The following is a 23,862-nucleotide window of genomic DNA, read 5'->3' as shown; positions in this document are numbered from 1 at the left end:
TATATTATATTATTTATATTATTACTATACAACGACATTTAAGAAACCTTTTATTTACCAATAGAGGTTTACGACGTGACCACTACTTTATTCAAATAAGGAAGCAATATATTACTACAGCATAAAGTAAGTGAAGTGCAGTAATAAAAAATCAATAATATTTCTAGACCAATTATTAAGTACTGAATGTTCTTCTTGAATTTTGATGATATTGATTGAAATCTTGTGAATCTTAGCACGTTGGGCATCTTGAATTGCAATGCCACCTGCCATTTCAATTTATATATAATGTAGGTACTTTTATACAAATGTTAGGTACATGTATTTAAATTATAATATAAATTAAATAAAACCCGTTTTTTTTTATTTATTGTCTAATTATCATTTAAGAATCTAGTATCCTAAAATCACTAAAATCCTAACGTAACACTAATGTAACACCGACACTAAACTGAGCTACTTTATGATCATAGAATATTTTTTTCACCAAAATCCATTTAGACTCGAAACTTTCGAGCGTATATGTTTACATGAACAAGAACAACCTCGTTTGTTTATCTCGCTCTAATATACATCCTTAAGTAATAAAAGTAAAAGCGAATTTGTTTGTTTGTTACGCTTTTACGGCTAAACTGCTGAATCGTATAAAGATAGATGCGACCCCAGAGAGGGTTCTAGCCGCCCGGCTAATGAACATATCTTGATCACATGGACGAAGTCGCGAGTGAAATATAGTATTACTGTATTTTATATTTTTTACATTACAAATCTTATATAAATATAATTTTTAATATATATCTATTTAGGGTTACACATACCTATAATCCCTAATCTACGTAAACTATGACAATCACTTGTTATATGTCATTATGAAATCATGATAAACCACAACTGTCACTGAAGTCACTTGTAGTTTCGCGGGTTTTGTAAATTTTTTTATTAGTTTGTTAATTTAGGGTCAATATTTATAAAAATATATGAATTTATTAAAATAAATCATGTCTAAGTGGCATAAATTACCATGCAGTTTTAGAGAGCTCCAATTAATTGGTACATTAAATGGTGGTCAAAGTTTTAGGTACACAATAATGTCATTAATTTAGTATTGTATTTTTATACTCTTACATATACTATATAGTGTTTTAAATCTTAGGTGGACACACGACGAAAGTAACAATGAATGGATTGGTGTTTTTGCAAAAACGGTATGGAAATTAAAACAACAAGACGATTATTTAAATTATCAAATAATTGGAACCTTACATCCGTCGGCAGCAAACGCAAAAATTGATAATGTAAATTTTGGGGAGCTTCTAGAAAAATATTTTCGCCTTGATTTGAACCTAGCCAAATACTATCAAGAATGGTCTTCAAAAGATGAACTGTTTAAATCGGCATGTGTACAATTCTTTGGGATAAGAATTTTAAATCAAGAACCAGTAGAAAACTTATTTTCATTTATTTGTAGTCAAAACAATCATATATCGAGGTAAGCAAATATCATATTTTTATTAAAAATTCAAATGTGAAACATATTTGAATTAAAAGTGGCTTCAGAAGAAATGAATCTTAATGTTTTAAGTAACAGAAAAAAGGGTATCCACAGACCTAAAATTGGCTCTTTAAAATGATAAGTATTAAAATAAATTTAAACATATAGCAAAAATAATTAAATATAGATTGTGTTTTCAATTGAAATCTAACATTGTCCTATCAATGTAGTAATTAATGTCAATTTGATATTTATAATTGTTACTTGTTATCAAACATGTTAGCCTCACATTTTCCAGAATTTCATCATTGGTTGAAAAGCTTTGTACGCATTATGGTGAAGAAATATGTACACATAATGAAATCACATATTATTCCTTCCCAGTTGTTGAAAAACTTGCTCAAGCAGAGGTAAAACTTTATATAAACTTGTTAAATTTTACATAATGTAATCCTAAATGGACTCAAAATTTACTAATAATTGCATAAGACAAAATTAATAGTTTCTATTTATCTTTATAGGTAGAATGTAATTTAAGAAAACTGGGTTTTGGCTATAGAGCAAAATTTATACATAAGGCGGCAACACAGATTGTTGAATGGGGTGGAGAAGAATGGTTCAAAACTTTGAAAGATATGAAATATAAAGAAGCCAGACAAGAATTGATGAAATTATATGGAATAGGACCCAAGGTATAGAAGAAAAAATAAATAGCTAAACTATAAAGATAGCAGAGGATCTTATCATAAAAAATGGTTTATTATCATTTTTATACTATGACCAGAATAAGACAGTACAAAAGTTCTATGGGTATCTCTGTCCCACTTATGTTTCTGCCAGTAGCTTGTTTGCCATTCTAAGTATTATAAACAAAATTATCTGAAAAAAAAGTGACTTAAGGTCTTTTTGTAACATTTTTTAAGACATTATTTCATTGATTGTGAGTCACTGTTTATTTGTACAGGGACATTCCTAAAACTTTTTTATCTTCATACCAAGTTTCTCCCAGGTTAGGCAACTGAGTATCAAATGGTTACTGGAACCATTTCATGTTTGCCTATTATTTAGAATTAAATATTTGCAGGTTGCAGATTGCATATGCCTGATGTCACTTAATCATTTAGAAGCACTTCCAGTTGACACACATGTGTATCAAATAGCTGCACAAAATTATTTGCCTCATCTCAGAGGAAAGAAAAATATTAGTGAAAAGATGTATGTTGAGATTGGGGACCATTTTAGGAAATTATATGGAGATATGGCAGGATGGGCTCATACAGTAAGTATTAAGAGTTTTCACAGGCAAGTTGCATTTTATAAAAAGCAGAGAAAACTGCATATTGTTGTAGTTAATGCCCCACATACCTAAATTTTTATGAAAAAATTTTATTCAAAGTGTGTGGTAAAATAAAACAATTATATGAATAGTATTGAACATGAAAATTATACTTGTATCAATGTCCAAGTATAAACACACCCAATCACATAAGAGTATTGAAATTACAACTTTGGACTAGAGTTGTGGTAACATACTTAGAAATACTATTATTATACATAGTGTCATCCTTACTAATATTATAAATATGAAAGTGAGTTTGTTTATTACTTTATAGCACATTAATGGCTTAACCAATCACTTTGAAATTTGGTAAATGGGCTGGAAAATAATATAGACTACTTTTTCAGTAGGTCAATTATCATATCCCGGTCACACGGATGAAATTGTGGGTCAAAGCTAGTTATATATACCTACTTTAATTTTAACAGTAAACATTGCAGTAACACTCAGGTTATATCATACTGTTTTGTATGTAATCTACAGGTACTATTTTGTGCAGATTTGAAGAAATTCCAACAAAATAATGGCAATGAATCCTGTGAAAGTCAGCTAAAGAAGAAGAGAAAAAAATAAAAAAAACAGAGTGATAGTTGTAAATTTGATTATATGTATTTTTCAAAATAATATGTTCTTTGATTTGATACAAAAGTATAAAATATCTTATTCTTAAATTAACAGAAAGCACTAATAAATTTTGTAATAAATAAAATATACTTAAGAATACAACCTGGAATGGTTTACAGAATCTTTTTGAAAGATCAAATTAATTACAATATCACAAATTGATATTTTTATGTTCTAAAAAGTATTGTGTAAAATAATATTATACATTTTGTGAGATTTTATTATTCTAACTTACACTTTTAAAAAATATATATATACTAACCTTAATAAATCGATATAAGACAATGGTTGAGATTAAGTTTACTTATATGTTAAACAGATTTTTAAAGATATAACATCTGTATGAACAATTTTGTTATGGATCTTGATTAATCCCAGGAATGATTAATTTTAAACCTACCGATCTATATTTATTTGTGGAATATGACACCTATGGAATTATTATATGTCCAGTGGAATATTCATTTCAGACAGCCCGAAAAATCTTACATTATACTTTCAAATCTACCATTATCTATCATTTACTGAGATGAATCAAGATTGAATTAATCGTGTTTTAGTTTCAGCGTGAAACAAAGAAATAAGTTATGTGTATTCCAGTCAGTGTAAAAAAATTACCACAGTCGATTCACAATAACTTATTAAAATTAACTAATATAAGAATAGATGTAAATAAAAATCTAATTATTAATAAACTGAATAAAAATGCAAATATAAAATCAGTCATATTTAGTTCTTAAAATAAAATATAAAATTAGGAACTTATCTACGAATTTTGGTGTAAACGTTATGTAATAGCACCTTTAAAAGGTTTTTAAGTCCAATTAGTTCAAAGATCTAAAGTATAAAATTGTGCCATTTCCAAGGCTAGATTTACTAATGTCGGTTACGGTTCTCTATCGATAAATTTTAATTTGATATCATAACAAAATCTTTATTACATATAAGAATCAATATGAACTCTATTCCAAATAAATTTAAGTCAATATTTTGTAATTTTGATTTATAATTACTTTTCTTTTTCCAAAGGTTGCCTGGAAGACATTTCTCTTAGCGATAATGCCGCCCATTCTTTTCTCAGTGCAATATTTTCTTGTAATTGTTTGTAGTTATAATAAGTTTACTGATGTAATCTTACAGAAAAAACAATAAAGAGTATCTATCTATCTATGTATGATGACCTATAAAACAGTAATTTTATATAATGTTAAATTAAAATGTAAGGTTAAGAGATTAGAGAAATAACACCTCAGAAATGGCCCTATTGTTTTTTGCGTAAAAATTGTTACTAGACCGTATTCGGACTCGGAAAAACCTAGCTTAATAAAGCTTGTCTCAAGATATTCCTTCCAAGAAACCTAATGTGAATACTTAATAATGTTATTATATTAAAAACAATAAGCAACTAGTATGTATGGTGAAATTGTACCTGAAAACGTGATATCGATCGTACTTGTATGTATATATACTTATAATCATATAATCAGAAAATTCTGATAAAAAAACAGGATAAATAATTGATAATGTGGATATATTTATAATTATTTGAGTTATTTTCAGGACAACCAGACCAAAAATATTATAATTTTGTTTTTAAATTTTGTTCTAGTTCGAGATCATGTCTTAGTTTAGTTCAAATGATCAAATAAAATTTATCTCATTTATCTGGTCTTTTATATTCATACTATTATGAATAAAAAAAGTTAAAATTTTCCGAATATCTTATAGAATATGTCCCATGTTTGTAATATCCCATATATTACACATAGTAGAATGAAAGAGCGAAATATGATTCTGATTTACGGCTCTCGCTCAGACTATTAAGTATTACAGATTAAACAACTTTTGTACTGCGTCAATTGCGCAGTAACAATTTTACATGCAAAAGCGTTTTTTGCACAGACTTCATTGTCTATGGTTTTATTCAAAATTGCCGAGAACTGTAAAATCTTACTTATTACCATAGTAGATTTGTGGACAGTACTCTATGAGTGCTTGCAATGCGCGGATTTCGAAGGCCAAGTCTGTAATAGCTGGAGGGGTTGCGACGAGAGTTGGCGCGAACACGGTGCTCAGATTGTGAGGGCTCATCTTATTCACTTCTGATTGTTGAGCGACCCTGGAGACAAATGTATATGTTATTTCTTGGACATTTGCCTACCTAAATGCAAATAAAATCATTTCAAAGTAATCAAAAATCGAACAGGTTGACATATGCTGAATGCTTGATTAGGTACAGTTAGACAATCTTACTAGACTATTTCTGAGCTTATTTGCTTTGCCCGCTATGTGATCTTCATCAGTCACTGTGCATTATAGATGGACTGTGTCTGGTGAATTTTAGTAGCAAAAAATGTGTGTAATGTAAGAATACAGATTAAACGTACTCGATTCTCACTTTCTACCCTTTAACTAGCGTGCAACGGCCGAACAAGGGAGGGGTGACACAGACAGTCCGGTGACTATAAACCTCGGTAAAGGCATGGTGAATGCTTTTTTTTCGCGTCGTCAGGGGGCGCCGTCAAAAGCAGGTGATAGGCTAAGTCTGGCCCTGCGTTAAGAGTAAAATTATAATATTCACCTATATAAATGTTGTACCATATACTGAAGGCAATTGAAATGGGCTGGCGGTAACATGTCTAAGCATTCTCGCAACATCGCTATTTGTGCAGCGGTCGTTTTTAATTCTGTAATAAAACATAAAAATTTTCATATATTTTTTCCAATACCTCGACAGTGTCAAGCAAGTATACATATAACTTGCTTAATAGCAAGTTCTAATGCAGGCGGTTTCATAGACAAGTAATTTGCGATCCAAATGTTTTCATTTTGGACCAAAATAGTAACCAGCTGCCCTCCTCTATATTTAATTCTGATCATTTTTATTCAATAGACTAATTTACAAGCACTTTTAAATCGTCATTTTAATATAACGGTAACTCCGCTTGCGCTGTCTGTATACGCTAGTACTCTGTACCAGAGACAGAGGACAGTAATGGAGTACCGTGACGAAGTCACCAATAACTAACAGTTAATGATTCTCATAAGGTACCGCGTGGAGGTCGAATACGTGATGGCTCTAATCTTACAGGGTACAATATACCCTGTAGAGAGGGAAAGGGATTATTAGTACCTAATGGAGTTTAATAGCCCCATAGCTAGCGATTTACACTTTCAGGTTGACTTCCGCGCGGTTCGCCCTGAAAGCCATAGTGGTTAATTTTTGTCGAATTCATCACGATGAGCTAATTAACCAGCTTTCGTCCTCACGTATCATCTCTCACTGCTCCACCAGCATATACCGATAGCGCAGGCAAATTACAATTAATAAGACCATGTTTCCATTCTTAAAAACCACTTTTCCCATCCTGTAAAGGCTGATTTAAGACTATTACTACGGATTACTAGGAATTTTATTTACATCTAATTATTATACGTACGTATTGCCTCCACCAACTTCGGATGCACTTCGAAAGTAATCAGGGGGACCGGCAGCAATCGCAAATATAATTTGAGTGTTCCAGCTACCACGTTTATATTGCTGTACACACTGAGATCTGTTGCTTCGCCATCTGGTAAATGAAGATTTTTTTCAAATATTCAACCGACTATGACACACTCGTATATGTAAATTAAATGCTTTTAAATTGATAACCGCATCACTTGAGAATGACAGGACTAATTTAGCTATTTTTTAATGTAAAGAATAATTGGGAAATTTATGTTTAGATTATAATGAAAACATTTTTTAAAAAATATTGATAAATATTATAGATTGTGTCAGTTGACTATATATACCTTTATCAAATGCCATCTTCAAGGCTTCAATCTCGTCTGCAAATCCCGACACCCGATATATACCCTCAGAGTCCATTCCCCTGGCCTCTATCTCGAGTACGCACTTCCTCACGACAAACGGAAGCATGCTGGCGTGAGCATTTAATAATGTTGTAAGATCTATGCCAAATACTCCTCGAAGTTTTTTTAAATCAGGAACGCAATGATTAGGCACTCGCTCCGAACATTTGGAATGTGCTATAAAACCGCAATCTGTGAAAACGCAAAATGTGACAATTATTATTAACGACTTATTCTTATATAATTGTCACATCTCTAAAATTAAAATTTCATTTTTGTATCACAGCAAAATGTTTATTCTAAGGATCAATAGGAATTAAATTTCTTACTAGAGGGAGATTTTGTACAAAAGTCGTTTGCTTGGGCACCTCTGTCCCATTCATGTTTCTACCGTGAAGCAGTTGTGTTTGCATGTGTTTCGATTTGAAGGCTGGGATATGGCAGAGAATTTACAGGGTACAGAGGAATAACACCCGAGTACTCAGGAATGGCAACGCATGGGCGAAACAGTATACTCTGTTATATCCATGGTACTGCTCATGTCTATAGGCGACAGTTACTACCATCAGGTGGGCAGTCGGCTTGTTTGCCATTCTACGTTGTAGAAAAAAAATCAAATTAATTCGAAATTATTATGTAAGATTAAGAGATAGGTAACAAATTATAAAAAGTTATAAATTTCTTAATAAATCACTTGTGAGCATTCTCGAGATACGAGAATTATATAAATTACTTAACTTTCCAGCTAGAATCGATATTTTAAAGGTATGTGAGAAACCAGATATCAAATATGACGCTAAATAAAATATAGTAATGTAGATACTGAAAATACATTTAGCAGAAATGTAAATCACACAAAATTGTACTTCATAACTAAGTCTCTAGAAGCAGAAATCTTTTTGATGAGATTACATCAAAATAAAAAATATATAACTACCTTCACATTTTACACCCTGTGCAGTAAATCCCCATAAGAAATTGGCACAAAGTTCACACCAATTCAATCCCTTAAATGTATGTACTTTAAAACTATGACATTTAGAGTATTTTATTAACAGTGGATTATCTTCTAGAGTTGGTGTAAGATCAAATGTTGGTTTCTTAGGTTCTATGTCCAATCCTAGATTCTGGTGTTCAGTCTTAATTGTTACAGGACTTGATTTGTTTGAGTTTCTGAAAAAGAAAATATAAAATTAAATGAATTTGCATATAATATCTATCACAGATATTAATTTTTAATAGATGTTGCAATGTAATTTAAAAATTTACTTAACTTGAATTAGATGTGATTGTCTCAGCTAAATTTTAATTTGTAATTTCTATGGAAAATTTTATGAAAAAAAAAAAGCTTTTTCATGTAAGATGCAAACATGAACAATTTTTAAATACCTAAATTCAGGTACTTGCAACATCTATTCCCTTCTATATCTGTAGTAATTACTTATGCGGTTATAGCATCATATGTATAAGAAAACAAGAAATAACTATGTAAACAATGAATTATAAGAACCAAAATTTGCTTTTGACACAATAAAATTTTGCTTTATATCCAGTGCATAAGACCCAGTGTTAATTTTGAATTTGATTGACACTAAAAATTTTCAGAATCAGAAATGAGAAAGTGTAATGATAAACACTTTAACAAATGGAATAAACAATAAAAATAATGACAAAAAACCCTTTTAGCAAAAATATAAGATAAAATTATATATATGAGTTCCCAAAGGTTACTTGGCAGGGAATGCTACATAATATTATGCTTTCCATTCAATATCTTTTTTTTTTTATAAAATATTAATAACAAATAAAGAAATAATATTACTGTTTCATTTGTGACAATGTGTTCAATTTTCGCTTATTGAGTGTGACATAAGGACTGTCAGTATATTTAGCTCGATGCTGTTCCGAATTGATCATCTCCAAGATATGGTGGGCCTTCAGCTCCATGTGACAAGTGATGAGACCGTCGGCAACTAGATCATGGACGGTCTCATATCGCTTATCCTTTATGTAATATGTCCCATCATAATACAGTTTATAATGGTGGATTTTGTTATTGAACCTGAAATTAATATTTATATTAAGTAAGTTTAAAAGTTAACGATTATTTTCATTGTAAACCTTCGTCCACTGTGTTATCTGATGTGTGTTATCATACATGTGTTGCAAATTTGTTAGTCTCTATTTTTAGTTATAATTGTTTAATAACAATGATATTTAACAGTTTCAAAAAGAGGAATCAAAGTATGGTGGTGCTGCTTATTTATATTAAAATAATGTTTTAAAGTAATATAATACAATTTCAAATTTGGTACAAAATTTATATTTAAATATTGTTCAATATGAACAAAAATATTGTAATATAAACTATTTCATAATTATAAAATACTTTTTTGGTTTTTCTTTTGTTTTTATGGAATGTTTTTTTTTTGTCTTATTATTAATTACAGCCTATACACAGTGTTTTTATTTTTATCTACTTTTATTCTTCTGATTTAAAGTTCACTGCTAAATTTAACTATAATAAAACCAGCGACCAACAAGGAGCTGAACAAATATTAAAATACAAACTTCTTATTATTTATTTTTACCTCTTGTACTCTGTATAAATAGGTTTTTCAAGCAATGTTACATTAAAACTATGCATAACTATTTAAAAATATTATCTTTTCAAAATTTACAGTAAAAATAAATGCAGTATCGGATTTTGTCTAATGGTAAAGTAGACCAATATTATAAAGACAGCTCTGAAAATATTTATTAAGTAAATATTATTATTTTATTATTAATATTTAAAATATGTACAGAATGATTACCTCCATGTGAGTGTATAAAAATCATTTAATTGATTTCCTTTCCTAATAAGATATGCACCATTGGGCTCATTTTCTAAAATTAAAGTAGCCTCTTTGTGACCTACAATTCCGTGATATTCTTTCCCATAGAACTCTGGCCTGTCAGGACAATTTTCGCATATTATCCTTTTCGGTAAAGGAGCTTCCAATTGAATTCGATACACTGAAAGATTATGAGTAATTAAATTCATGGAATACCAAAATTCAAAAACGGAAACCACTCATCGTACATACATTCTGGTTTCCATATGTTTTTCAAATTTTCCATGGTAAATATTTATTTCTTATTGTATTTAGTATTCACTTTATCACAATAACTGTGTCAAGGTTTTAAATTAATAAGTTAAATAAAGAAAAATTATTAATCATCTTCTTCTTCTTCTTTTTTAAAATATGGCTTCCACCGTAGAAGCAACGGTGATTTTCTGCCAATGTCAGGGTTAGAGAAGACTCCGTGAATTTTATATTATGACATTTTTCAGTAATGATCGTTCAGTTGAGTTCTCTGGAAAGGAGGACAACACAAAATATGTTATATACATGCAAAGGAAAAATAAATTTAATATGATATGTGTGTATGAGTGTATTATAGCAAAGACAATACGCGGAAGGAATGAAAAGACGAGAAGTGTAAAGAGTGACATATACTTATATTTTAAATTTTTATATTATTAGTACATATAAATTTGGCCAGTACCTTAACCAAAGGAGAGTGGACTAAGGTAAGAAGGAATGGAATATTTACAGGACGTGGAAAGGTACGAGGCAACAGGTCATAGAGGGGAAGGGTCAATTTGGGGCATTCAAAAAATAGGTGCTCTAACGTTCCTTCCGCTAAGCCACATTCGCACAGAGAGTGATCTTGGATTCGGATTTTGTATAAAAATACGGGTGTGCAGACATGTCCCAAACGTAGGCGGCATATAACTGATGTAACCCACTTATCTAAGTTTCGTTGAGTAGCAAACCATGGTTTTATAGGGATGAAGGGCTGGATATTACCATAATACTTGCCTTTAGATTGTCTAGTTTTTTGCCACAAGTTATCCCAAGCCTCTAACATGTGTGGTTTAGCCTGACAACGTAGATCTCGAGTGAAATAAAAATTGTAATTATTACCATGTTGGATAGCATTTTTGGCCCAAGAGTCTACTGTTTCATTCCCTATAATTCCTGAATGACTAGGAATCCACGCAATGGTAACATTAATACCGGACTTATAGCACCTATGTAAAATTTGTTTAGTTTGCAAAGTTATGTAAAAGTTTTCTTTGGATTTAAAAGGTAGTTTTAAAATATCTTGTAAACAGCTTAGGGAGTCCGAAAGAATGAGGGTTTTGTTTAATTTATGTGTTTCTACATAGGACACTGCTTCCATAATAGCTATGGATTCACCAGTAAATGTTGAGGATGAAGGAGAACATTTGAAGTTGAGGACAACGTTATATTTTGGGATCCATACAGCGGCTCCAACATGATCTGATTTGTCAGTTTTAGAAGCATCTGTAAACATCAGAAGCCAGTCGTGCCATGTTTCCGCGACAATAGCGTTAAACTTTTGATTAGCAAAAGGTGAATGTTTTACTAATCCAAAATCTAGAATTACATTAGGACGATAAATTAGAGAATCATAATCAAATTCGAAAAGAGGGTTACGGTCTATTTTTTTAATAAGTGAGATCGGGTTTTTGTACTTGGTAAAGCTCTTAAGGATGGGAGGGGGTTCTTTATGGGTCCAGTAACTTGATAGGCTTATTTGTTCTGAGAGAGACTCTAAGATAGGAAGGAGAGGATGGGAGTTATATTGGGCAATATTGAGGTAAAAGCGGTCTGAGAGATATTGTCTACGTAGATGGAGAGGGGGATCTAGACATTCGACTTGCAGAGCGTTTGCTGGAGATGACTTCATTGCACCAATAATTATACGTAAGCACCTACTTTGAACTCTGTCAAATTTAGCTAGAGCAATTTTGTTGCAAGGTTCTAACAGAAATGAGCCATAGTCTAAGTGACTTCGGATAATAGCATTATATAAGAGTTTTTGGCTATATGGATGAGAACCCCAACGTACACCAGAAAGGGCTTTTAAGATATTAATACTACTTTCGCATTTATTTACTACGTAGCTTAAATGATGCAGGCCTGTTAATTTTGAGTCCAGGATAACACCCAAAAATTTTACTTTATCTTGTACTAAGATAGGTTCATTATTTAGAGAGAGTTCAATAACGGGGATTTGTCTCTTGCGGCTAAAAACGACCGCTGAGCACTTTGGTATAGAAAGTGTTAGCCCATGATCATCTAGCCACTGATTGAGGTAATATAACGCGGAATTTAGGCGGGAAGAGGAGTCAGAAAAGGAATCTGAGGCGATATACATAGCAATGTCATCCGCATATTGTAGGATTTTGCAGAAACAAGTAACAGAGGATTCAAGGTCAGATGTATAGATATTATATAAAAGGGGACTAAGGACAGAGCCCTGTGGGAGACCTTTCCAGACCAGTCTTGAAGGAAAAAGAGAGCCATTAACACGCAAGGAAATCGATCTAGCCATTAAGAGATTACATATGATAGTAGTCAGTCTCACAGGAATACTCAGATTTTGCAGCTTTTGCCTGAGTATTGGAAGCTGGACATTGTCATACGCAGACGAGATATCAAGGAAAATTCCTATGAGGTGTTCATTGCAGGAGAAAGCAAGGCGTATTTCCGAAATAAGGACACTAAGGCTATCTGTAGTACCCATGCCACGTCTAAATCCAAATTGTAATTTGGATAATAAACCTTTACTTTCTAAAATCCATTCAAGTCTATGTTTAATGAGAATTTCTAGAATTTTTGCCAAGGCCGAAGGTAGGGCAATCGGTCTGTAAGAATTTGGATCGTTAGGATCTTTTTGGGGTTTTAAGATGGGAACTATAATTTGGGATTTCCAAGATTCAGGTACTATTCCAGATAAGAAGACACAATTAATAATATCCAGAAAGTATTTTTTACCTGACATGGGTAGATTACATATAAAAGAATATGGGATGCCGTCAATTCCTGGAGAGGAGTCATGGAGATGATCAAGGGCACAAATCAATTCTGGTAACGAGAATGGTTCATCCATTCTGTCACCACTAGAAGTTGGAGGAGTTGCATAAGGAAGGGAATCTTCTGAGGGGACAAAAGGTGGAGCAAGCCTATCAAAAAAAGCATCTACCCATAACGAGGGATCATTCGATGTTAAATTATGATTAATAGTTCCATTGCGAAATGAATTGATTTTATTCCATACAAGAGAGGGGGAGGCTCTTGGAGATAAGGATTCACAAAACCTATGCCATCCTGAAGATTTTTTCTTGGAGAGTAGTCTCTTTGTGCGAGCAGCTATCTTACGATAGGAGAGGTAATTATCCATCGTCAAGTTTGATAAATAAGTTCTTTCAGCCTCTTTTCGCAGCTTGACACTATTTGTACACTCAGAGTCCCACCAAGGGGGGGAAGGGATTTTGTTAAGAGTAGAATTTTTAAGGGGGATCGAATCATTAGCTGCTGATGTTAAAAAAGTAACAAAATTATTGTAGGTTTCATGAAAATTATTTATACTTATGGCAGGGAGGGAACAAAATTTATTTTCTAAAAGACTGGAGAATTTATGCCAATCAGCTTTATCTGTTTTATATTTTAGAAGTGGACTGGGGACAGACGTAGGTTTGGAATAAGTATTATAGAATGTAATTAAGATAGGAATATGGTCACTACCATATGAATTAGGTAGGACTTGCCATGTAAGTTTAGTGACTAGGGTAGGGGATGCAAGTGTTAAATCAGGACAGCTGGGGTTTTGAAGAGGGGATACTCTACGGGTACTAGATCCATCATTCAGCACGCAGAGGTCAATGTCGTCGAGTAGATCTAACAAGTATGTAGAAACTGTGTCAGTGGATTGTGAGCCCCATAATGTGTGATGGCAGTTAAAATCTCCCATGATAATAAAAGGAGGACAGAGAGTCGATAGGAGTGACTGAAGTTCAGAGAGTATGGATTGATTTGGATGAGGGATATAAATAGAGACTAAGGTAATACCAAAGGTTTTGACTGCTACTATTTGAAATTCTGGACTGTGTGAGGGGATGGGGATTTGGGAGAATGTAGTAGATTTTGTAACCAGAAGAGCGGAACCCGCCCATCCGTCGGCTCTGTCATCCCGGAGGCATGAGTAGCCAGGCACTCTGAATGTAGTGCCAGGTCTTAACCATGTCTCCGAGATGGCAAATGCCACTGGTTTAAATTTATTGAGTAAATATATAAGATCATGTTTTTTATTTAAGATACTCCTAGTATTCCATTGTAGGAGGTTTAGGGTCATTTTTTAAGAAGGAGGAGAGGAGGAGCTGCAGTAATTGTTGGACATTGTTCGGTAATGCATCTGAAAATTTTGATATAATGTTAATGAGGGTACAAACAAGAAGTTCCACAAGATTGTCATTTGGGGTAGGGAGAGGAGTTGTTTCCTCATATTTTTGTTGGCCTATAGCAGCACAACCATTAGGTTGAGAGGATTTGGGTGTCTGAGTAATATTATTATGTGCAGATATGTCATACGATTTACCCATGGGGGGACGAGGTCGGGGAGTTAAAAGGACTGTTTCACGATATGATTTTCTGGGTGATGAGGATGGAGATGATGTAACTGAGAATTGATAGTTTAGAGGATGAGAGGTTTGAGGTTGGTATAAATTTTGTTGAGTCGATGTTACATCAGCATATGACCGCTTTACAGAAGGAAATCGGACAGATGCCTCCATGTGGCTTATATTTTCTTCAGCCATTACAATTTTTATACTTTTTTGTCTTGCATGTTCGGGACACACCGACTCTGTAGCTGCATGATTATCACTGTCACAGAGTATGCAATGTGGTTGTTCCTTACTTTTATCGCATGCATCACCTGCATGTTGAGCACCACAATAATAACATCTAGGTTTAGATCGACACTGAGTGCGAATATGGCCAAACCTACAGCAATTTCTGCATTGAATAAGAGGTAACCTATATAGCAGAACCGGGAGAGAGGTATCAAAACAATAAACTTTTTCTGGAAGAACCTGCCCTTCAAAAGTCAATACAACTGAAGATGAGGGTATCCAAGTGACTGAGTTGTCCGGTTTATGAGATTTGACATTTAATCGTCTAGCTCTTATCACTTGTCCACAATTAGGAGGAGTATCGATATTTTGGACCAGTTCCTCAAGGGACCAGTCATTAGGTATATTACGAACAACCCCCATTCGGGAGATTTGGAATCTTGGGATGCTAGCAGAGTATTTATTATCTGTAAGGAGTGGATTTTCAACAAAATTGTTGGCTTCTAAATGATTTTTAAATTCAACAGATATCCTATTACGACCTAATGCTTTGATACCCCCCTTCTTGATTCCTGTGATTTTATTTTTGTGTAAGAACTGCGCAAATCTTAATAGTTTTATTGATAATCCAGTTGAAACATCGGGTTCTATTCTTGTTATATGTACGGAATAAGGAGCCGCATCCTGGGGATTATACTTTGCTTTTGAGTCACTCTCAAAACCTGGTCTGGTGTAAACAAATTGTATTGATTCTGAGGGTGGATTAGTTTTTTTCCCATCCCTATTGTCAAGATCCAAAGACGCTCGTCTTTTCCTTGTATTACCTACCAGGGATTGAGAGGGCTCCAAGCCATCATCGATAGGTTCTATAGGTATACCTCCTATATCGGGAGGATCCTCATCACCGCTCACCTCCATAATTACGGAGGTGGAGCGAATATACACATAAGAAACTACTTACCACACACCACTAAGAAAATAGGACAAACACAGGACAAAATGAAATAAATATAAGGATTCTCAACACAATATAACACTAAATAATAAAGATTCCAACAAAAAACGTGTATTCACTAACACCTTCAAGTGACAGATCCTCTTATGGATGATTGATTCCTATTAATCATCAAATAATAACGTAAACAAAAATCTGTTTACTCAACTGTCATCTTTTTTTTTTTTTTTTAGTACGTTTGTTCCGTTTGGAACAGGCTAAGGTCGGAGACCATGCTGCCTAGTCTTCAAAAAGATAATTTGTCTGGAATTTTACTCAACTGTCATCTTTTTAATATTGACATTGACAAATGACATTTTAAATTGACTGTTTGCAAGTAAACGTCTTAAAGGCAGCATGGTCTCCGACCTTAGCCTGTTCCACAACGGAACAAACGTACTAAAAAAAAAAGTAAACGTCTTAAAGTAGAGTCGATTCTGAGGCACCATTTCTCTAAACTCATCTCTTAACCAAATACTTATTTCAATTTGATAGTTTAGCGAAGTTACTGCTTTATGGATCACAATAAACTAAATTTATAATCATTTTGACTCTAATCAATTAATTATAAATTTACTCCATATTGATTCTATGAATAAAGATTTCGCTATGACATCAAAGATAGATTGAGAGAAATGGCCCCTCAAGAATCGGCCCCTTCTCCATTATCTCTGCAGGAAATTGTACTATTTTTAAGATAGAAAAATTAGGTTTCTTTGTCTTACATATAGCAAATAACATACGAGACTACTCGTAATTGATCAAGTCGCTAAACCATCTACGAAGTTTATAATATACCTTTATTTATAGAATCAAGAAAGAAATAAATCATTGTCTTATAATTTTATTTGTGTAATAAACTTTATTTCGTTCATTAACTTTCGGTATTTGGTTTAATTATTCGCAGTTATTTTAAATTGACTTGTAACTATTTTGCTGATTATTTTTCTATCTAATGCATTGTTCATGTGCATTAGCATTTTTGCTTATATTAGTTAAACTCACAAATATATTCGAGCATTGAAGCTTTCATTCGTTGAATATTTTTTACCTGTAACATTGTATAAAATAGAAGTTAACTATAAAACATATCAACTAACCTAGTTTTGTCGGGGGAAAAAAGGACTGGTAGTAACTGATTAGGTCGACCTCCACGTAGTCTCCCCTGGAAACTTGAGATGGGCTAACTGATCTGCCTTTTCATCTCACCTATCATCATTCACTGGTGCTCCCCCAGTGTATACCATTAGCATAGGCGAGATTACCGCTCCTTTATCATTTATTAAAAAATATCCCTCACTGGTATCACGCCAGTATATATCGTTAGCGCAGACAGGGTTACCATTTCATTATATTTCATTAAAAAAATCTATTTTGTTGAATATTATGTTTTTACAGTCAAGCAATTTTGTTTGCAAAACTGTTTCAGTTTAAAGAGTAGGAATATGGAAGTGTATTTGTCAAACATCCTAGTCTCCAGGAATGAAACGCCGTGATGTTCCTACATAATGCTATTTATAATAATTTATTTATAGTTAAATCAGGTGGGCTTAGTAGTTGTCAGCCTGTACATAATAACGTAACAGCTTTTAGTGAAGAGTAAAGCCTGATAAAGATATATCTGAGAATAAATTTACTTATGTTAAAAAAAAACTCCATTATTGACGGTATAAAATCTACTATATCTTAGAAGATCTTGTGGTAGAGCGCGAAACACATTGCTCTAGGCGCTAGATGGCAATGAGCGCCAATAAGCCAAATGCGATGGCGCCTTTTCAAAGGCGCGGGAATATTAGCACTATTTACAATAGAAGTTGATGTTTGAAAATTTAAAAATTACCTATTATTTAACATCAAACCGGAACAAAATTTACTTGAAGTCAAAGTATCAAATATAGGGCGCAAAAGACAATCTCCCTCTACCCTGATCACGGGCTAGGGCCGGCACTGCCGTGAATAAATACAATAACACCAGAATATCTATTGAATTAAAAACCGTGTGGTCCCGGCATAGAATAGGCCACCCCTTTCTTTCCTGTGGGTGTCGTCAGAGGCGACTAAGTGAGGACGAAGGATGGTCAGCAGCGTCCCTCTTAATCTTTATCTCCAAAGTTTAACTGCGGTTGCCAATCCGCCTACCAAGTGTGGCAACTACTGGCAAAACCCCGCAAGGGAGAGACATATGTCCAGTAGTGGACAATTAAAGGCTGATATGATGATCTCTTGAATTTTTCCTCATATTTTTATTCTCCACTGATAACCCGCTATAGTATATTTAATATCTAATATATAAAATTCTCGTGTCACGGTGTTTGTTACCAAACTCCTCCGAAACGGCTTTACCGATTTTCATGAAATTTTGTGTGCATATTCGGTAGGTCTGAGAATCGGCCAACATCTATTTTTCATACCCCTCAATGATAAGGGTGCCCCATCCCTAAATATTTTATTTTCATTTTTTTGATATTTTTTTTATTTTTATTTTATTATTACTAAGCATCGAAAAATACATCCAGCTTCAAATTTTTACCCTTTTACGATCAACCACTGTTTTTTAATAGTGATTTTGATATTCCGAAAAAGGGTTGCAAGATGGCGGTCAAAAATAATAATTGTAATACGAGTAATTTTCATGTATAGTTCTCAAAATAATGTATGTGGTAAAACAACGTTTGCCGAGTCAACTAGTATATGCTATATTATATTGTTCTAGAAAAATAAAATGATATTGTATCTATATTTTTAACAACACGTGTAATAAATACAATAAAAAAATAATTATAGTAGAGAATTAACTACTAGTATGTGTAAAAATTTATACGCACGTATAATCAATTTTTATTGTTAGACACACATACGTAATACTCGTGTAATATGTTTTTAGATTTAAATTGTAAAAAGAAAAACATAATTAAATAAAAAAAATATATAATTAAATGTATTTTGTTTTTCAATTTATGTTAATTTGTGTGTTTTTTCAACTTATGTTAGTTTGTATTTTTTTTTTATATCTAGACGATTAAATCTATTATTCCAAACTTGCTTAATTATAAAATATTATCATACTTACTTGTACAACAATTAGTCCATTACCCTAAGGTTGTTTTGAAATGATCGTTTTCAGCAATAAGACCTCCTTACTATACTTATACAACTGTATCGTTACATTTGTTGTCCTACTAATTCCCTTTATTTTTTTAATGGTTGATTATGGAATAGTAACCCCGCCTGCGCTAACGGTATGCGCTGGTGGGGCACCAGTAAGGTATGATAGGTGAGGATGAAACAGCAGATCAGTTAGCCCATCATGATGAATTCACCTGGAATTCAGCACGATGGTTTCTAGGGGAGACCACGTAGATTTCGACCTGCCAAGATATACTGCTAGCAATAAGACTGGTACTCCGTGTAACTAACAATCCTGCCCCCTGTTCCCGATATTGTATATTGGAAATAAAGTATACTGATTGATTCATTAAATCCTTCACTACAATAAATACCTAGATACGTAATTGATATTAAAGCATTTAACACATAATCGTATCTAGATACTTAATACGAGAGATGTTATTAGACAAACAATGTTATTAGATAAATTTAAGTATAGAATTTAATTTTATTGAAGCAATAACATAATACTTATAGCTAAAGATTAAATGTATTAAGCGAATACAATTTATCTGTTAAGACATATAATTTAAAGGAAGATTTCCAGATACGATTGTAGATATTGTTAGGTATGTTATTTCTAGATAATCATTTTGATTTTCCATTCTATCTACAACGATTAACGGTGGATAAATAACATAATTCTTTGATCTTTGATTCACAATAGAACTACATTTACTATAAGCATAAAATAGAAGAAACAAAAATACTATTGCCGATATAAGTAGTTAGGTAAATATTGTAAACAATTAATAGAAAAATAAAAAAATATATAGAACTTAACCGACTTAAAATAGCGTTATGCGTTATAACTACTATAAGAATAGACATTCTTAAATAAAATCGGTTAAATAGGTTTCTACCTAATTCCTTTCATAAAGGGGAGAAGGAATTGTTAGTAATGGGGTTATCAACCCCATTGTTAACAATGTATTCTATCAAGTCGACCTATCGGGAAAATCTCATTTTTCAAGTTAGAGCAAACAACACACATTTACAAAATTTCATTAAAATCGACTGTTTCGGAGATTTTTAATATGAGTGTTATTTCTAAACCGATTTGGAGAATTCTTATCTGAAAGAATTAACTTAAAGATTGGTACTATAGAATTTAGTTTGTAGACCAATACTATCACAATTAAAGTCGGTCTTTTTTTTTTGTGTGGCACAATCTTTAATTATGTATATATTAAAATTCTCTTTTAACATTAAAATATGAAACAAGATTATTAAAATTGTATAATGCAGTTTTTGTTTCATACATTTTTTATGTTACTTATTTGAAGCTACAATAAAATCTTCATGTGTTTGTCTTATTCATCACTAACGTCACAATAATAATTAATTATAAACCCTTCCAAAACAAATAAATATATTTGTGATAACTGACAGTGCCATGATACCCAGATAACTAAGAGATAACATTTTTATTAAGGTTTAGAGATGGTAATGACCCAGTAAGAGCAAGACTCGGTATCAATAAAAGAGCTATTTCCTATATTGGATTTATAAAGCGTCAGTTTAAAGGATATATCGAGCCGAAACACTATAAGCAATTGAATATTAATTAAACCGAACAAGTAATACTTACAACGGAATTTTATTATTTTCTATTAATAAATTTAATGAACTTGCCACAAATAAAACCGACTTTAATTATGGCAACATCAATTAAAATTATTAATATACTAAATTAATTGAACCAATTTGGATAAAATATTTATGGGACCATTCTGTAAGTATATCCTTCTAAATAGAAAAGATCTTCTAAATCCATTTGTAATTGACGGAGTTATGACGTAACAAACATAAATAAACTAAGAAATCGATTGAAAATTGTAATCTACATCATATTACTATCCTATTAGGTTCTGCAACAAGTGGTCCTTTCAGAAACTATAGTAGTTAATTCTTGGTTAATTTAATCACCTATCACCACTCACTAGTGCCCACCGACATATACCCGTAGCGTTACAATTTCAGTTTCATCCCATTAAAAATGTGCTCAACACGCAGGCCTGAATTTTACGATTGAGGATTACTCAATCGAAAAAATTCAGAGCGTCTATCAAATTGGCCATTGATTATTTTGGTAATTTTTATGGTGGGTATAGGCAATTTTTGCCACGTGAGCCCGGCATAGAATGAGCCACCCATTGTTTTACCGTGGCTGTCGTAAAAATCGACTAAAGGGAACTAAATGGTCAATGGATCAGCAGCAGCGTCCATCTTAAAACTTCACCAAAACTAACCGACGGTTACTAATAAAAATAATGAATGATCATCATTTAAGCTGTTAACTGTGCGCTGCTGAACATAAGCCTTCCCCATAAGGGGAGTTTTGCCAGTAGTTGCCACGCTTGGCAGGCGGATTGGCAACCACAATTAGGCTTTTAGAGATGTTTTAAGAGGGACGCTGCTACTCTCTATTTCTCCAGTTTCCCTCTTCACCAGAGGGAGACTTTGTACAAAAGTCATTGCTTGGGTACCTCTGTCCTATTCGTGTTTCAACCATAAAGCAGTTGTGTTTGCATGGCTGTGTTTCGGTTTGAAGGGTGGGATATGGCGTGAATTTACAGGGTACAGAGGAATAACACTTGAGTCATCACGAAATACTATTAAATCGCCTTTTATGACACCCACGGGAAAGGAAGGGGTGGTCCATTTTACACCGGGACCACACAGTCATGGCTTGATATGATGATGACGATAGGTAATTTACTTGTCAAATGACATTACATAAGTAACTCATATATACCGCAAGTTCTATAATATATTCCTAACAGTACTTTTATTTTATTCGGTAATATCCGTCTTTGATAACCGTAGCGTTGTTTTCGATAGGTATTATCAGTACAGTAAATAATTGAAAAACTTACTTAAGTTTTTCAATTATTCATACAAAGATAACACAGCACTGCATCTTCACGCTGAGTTCTTGGCGGGGTAGCCAGACATGACAACATACTTCTGTCGTTCTCTATTAATAAATTAAAATTGCATGCTACAAATGTAATTGTAATTCATATGGCAATACCTGGTTATACATATTTGTCTATATATTGGTTACATTGATATTTAATTTTGGACACTTAGTGGATTTTTTTAATCTAAATTCTGCAATTTCTCGAGACCTATATATTATGAAAGATATATTTAAAAATGGGGACATGTAGGCCGTGTCCACCCCAAAAATACCTGTTACCTACCCCACTATGCAAGCAGACTGGAAAAGAATTTTAAATACCTTAATGAATTGACTCCGAACTCCATAATTTCATTGCTACATACAGCAAAGGTGAAATATATTCCACTTATCAAACCAAAATACAGCCATACAAGTACATTTGCTTAGCAGTAAAAATACGAATAGGACAAATGTATCCAAGCAGACTTTTGTACGAAATCTCCTGATGATATTCTTTACCAGTTGCCAGTCAGTGGTTGTGTTGAAAAAAGAAAGGCAAAAATAACTCATGAGGGATATAATGTGTTAATTTATCGCTATAGCTAAATCATATTTTGGAATTACACAATACAGGCTTGCATGTCTTCTGTGTGATTCGTAGAATTAATCATTGATGTAAAAGTGTTATTATGGTATTGTTTATACAACATTTACTATAAAGAGAGGCGTCAACTTGTTTGCCATTTGAAAATCCAAAGTAGGTAGATATAAAAAAAGTTAAACGAGTCATTGTTTAAAATAAAAAAAAAAAGATTATACATTATACTATTAACAAGTGAATTACTTCTTCCAACGTATTTGGACGAGTATCTAAGTCTAACCGACCCTATAGACGTAATAAAGCAATGGTTTATGTAAGAGATTAATAGCGGAATAATACAGGACTGACAGTAGGATCGATTCTGAAGCACCATTGCACTAAACCTAATTCTTATACTAATATTTTAATTTTATAGTTTTACTGTTTTATAGACTATCATAATAATCATTTGATGATGATGATTATGATGAATAGAAGAAAAATTTCTATAATAAATAAATATTAAAAAATTAATCTTTAATTAACTTCTAACATATTTCAAATTTTAATTTTAGAGGTTGTTTTAGAGTATAATCTAATAAAATCTAATAAAATAGTTTAGAGAAATAAATCTCAGAATCGACCCCATTGTATTGTATTAAAGTACTGTTCATATCTATAAGCGACAATATTTTTTTAATAGGTGAAAATAGAATGGTATCCGCGCTTACACTATCGGTATACTCTGGCGGAGCACTAGTGAGTGATGATAAGGGAAGATAAAAGCAGGTCAGTTGGCTCATCGTAATAAATTCAGTAAGAATTAACTACGATGGTTTCCAGGAGGAACTTCGTGAAGGTTGACCTAATGGGGTATATTGCTAACAATGGATCTTTTAGACCCACTGCTAACACTCCCTATACCGCCTAAAAGCGACGATTACCTTTTTCCATCAGATCGACCCTCATATTGTTTGCTAATCCAAAAAATAGGGGGAGTAAATAAACTACTAATTCGACTAGGCTACGTCACACACGTGATTACACGTATGTACATTTATCAAAAAATAAATAAGCAGGGCAATTGTCGGAAGTGTAACAGCGACAATCTTCCGCGACCTTCGCAAACACACGCCGCCTTACAAACCATAGCCTTAGATAAACTCAAAGGGTATATATATAAAGAAA

General features: G+C 32.7%; 2 protein-coding genes across 4 annotated transcripts; one reads left to right on the top strand and one right to left on the bottom strand.

Annotated features, from left to right (window-relative positions):
• Positions 1–899: 899 nt before the first annotated feature.
• On the top strand, positions 900–3,473 carry LOC113514970 (N-glycosylase/DNA lyase). 2 transcript variants are annotated; one of them, XM_026899073.3, is made up of 6 exons: positions 900–1,078; positions 1,154–1,489; positions 1,791–1,902; positions 2,014–2,184; positions 2,577–2,771; positions 3,315–3,473. In XM_026899073.3, the coding sequence occupies exons 1-6, from the start codon at positions 999–1,001 to the stop codon at positions 3,402–3,404; spliced, it is 984 nt and encodes a 327-aa protein (XP_026754874.2). In that variant the 5' UTR covers positions 900–998; the 3' UTR covers positions 3,405–3,473. The 2 variants fall into 2 exon arrangements, with proteins under 2 accessions (XP_026754874.2, XP_031764391.2); XM_031908531.2 differs by having other exon boundaries at positions 3,331–3,409.
• On the bottom strand, positions 3,416–16,199 carry LOC113514969 (beta-chimaerin). Of its 2 annotated transcripts, none has more exons than XM_052895912.1 (9): positions 16,153–16,199; positions 10,403–10,538; positions 10,130–10,331; positions 9,136–9,375; positions 8,251–8,486; positions 7,254–7,505; positions 6,896–7,027; positions 6,037–6,142; positions 3,416–5,574 (listed from the first exon to the last, which is right to left on the bottom strand). In XM_052895912.1, the coding sequence occupies exons 2-9, from the start codon at positions 10,434–10,436 to the stop codon at positions 5,406–5,408; spliced, it is 1,371 nt and encodes a 456-aa protein (XP_052751872.1). In that variant the 5' UTR covers positions 10,437–10,538; positions 16,153–16,199; the 3' UTR covers positions 3,416–5,405. The 2 variants fall into 2 exon arrangements, with proteins under 2 accessions (XP_052751872.1, XP_052751871.1); XM_052895911.1 differs by lacking the exon at positions 16,153–16,199 and adding an exon at positions 15,986–16,122 and having other exon boundaries at positions 10,403–10,673.
• Between the last annotated feature and the right edge of the window lie 7,663 nt (positions 16,200–23,862).

This window comes from Galleria mellonella, unplaced genomic scaffold (genome assembly GCF_026898425.1).
Source record: "Galleria mellonella isolate WM207_F2 unplaced genomic scaffold, CSIRO_AGI_GalMel_v1 utg312, whole genome shotgun sequence".
Lineage (NCBI taxonomy): Eukaryota > Metazoa > Arthropoda > Insecta > Lepidoptera > Pyralidae > Galleria > Galleria mellonella.
This window is presented reverse-complemented; position numbering and strand designations above follow the sequence as displayed.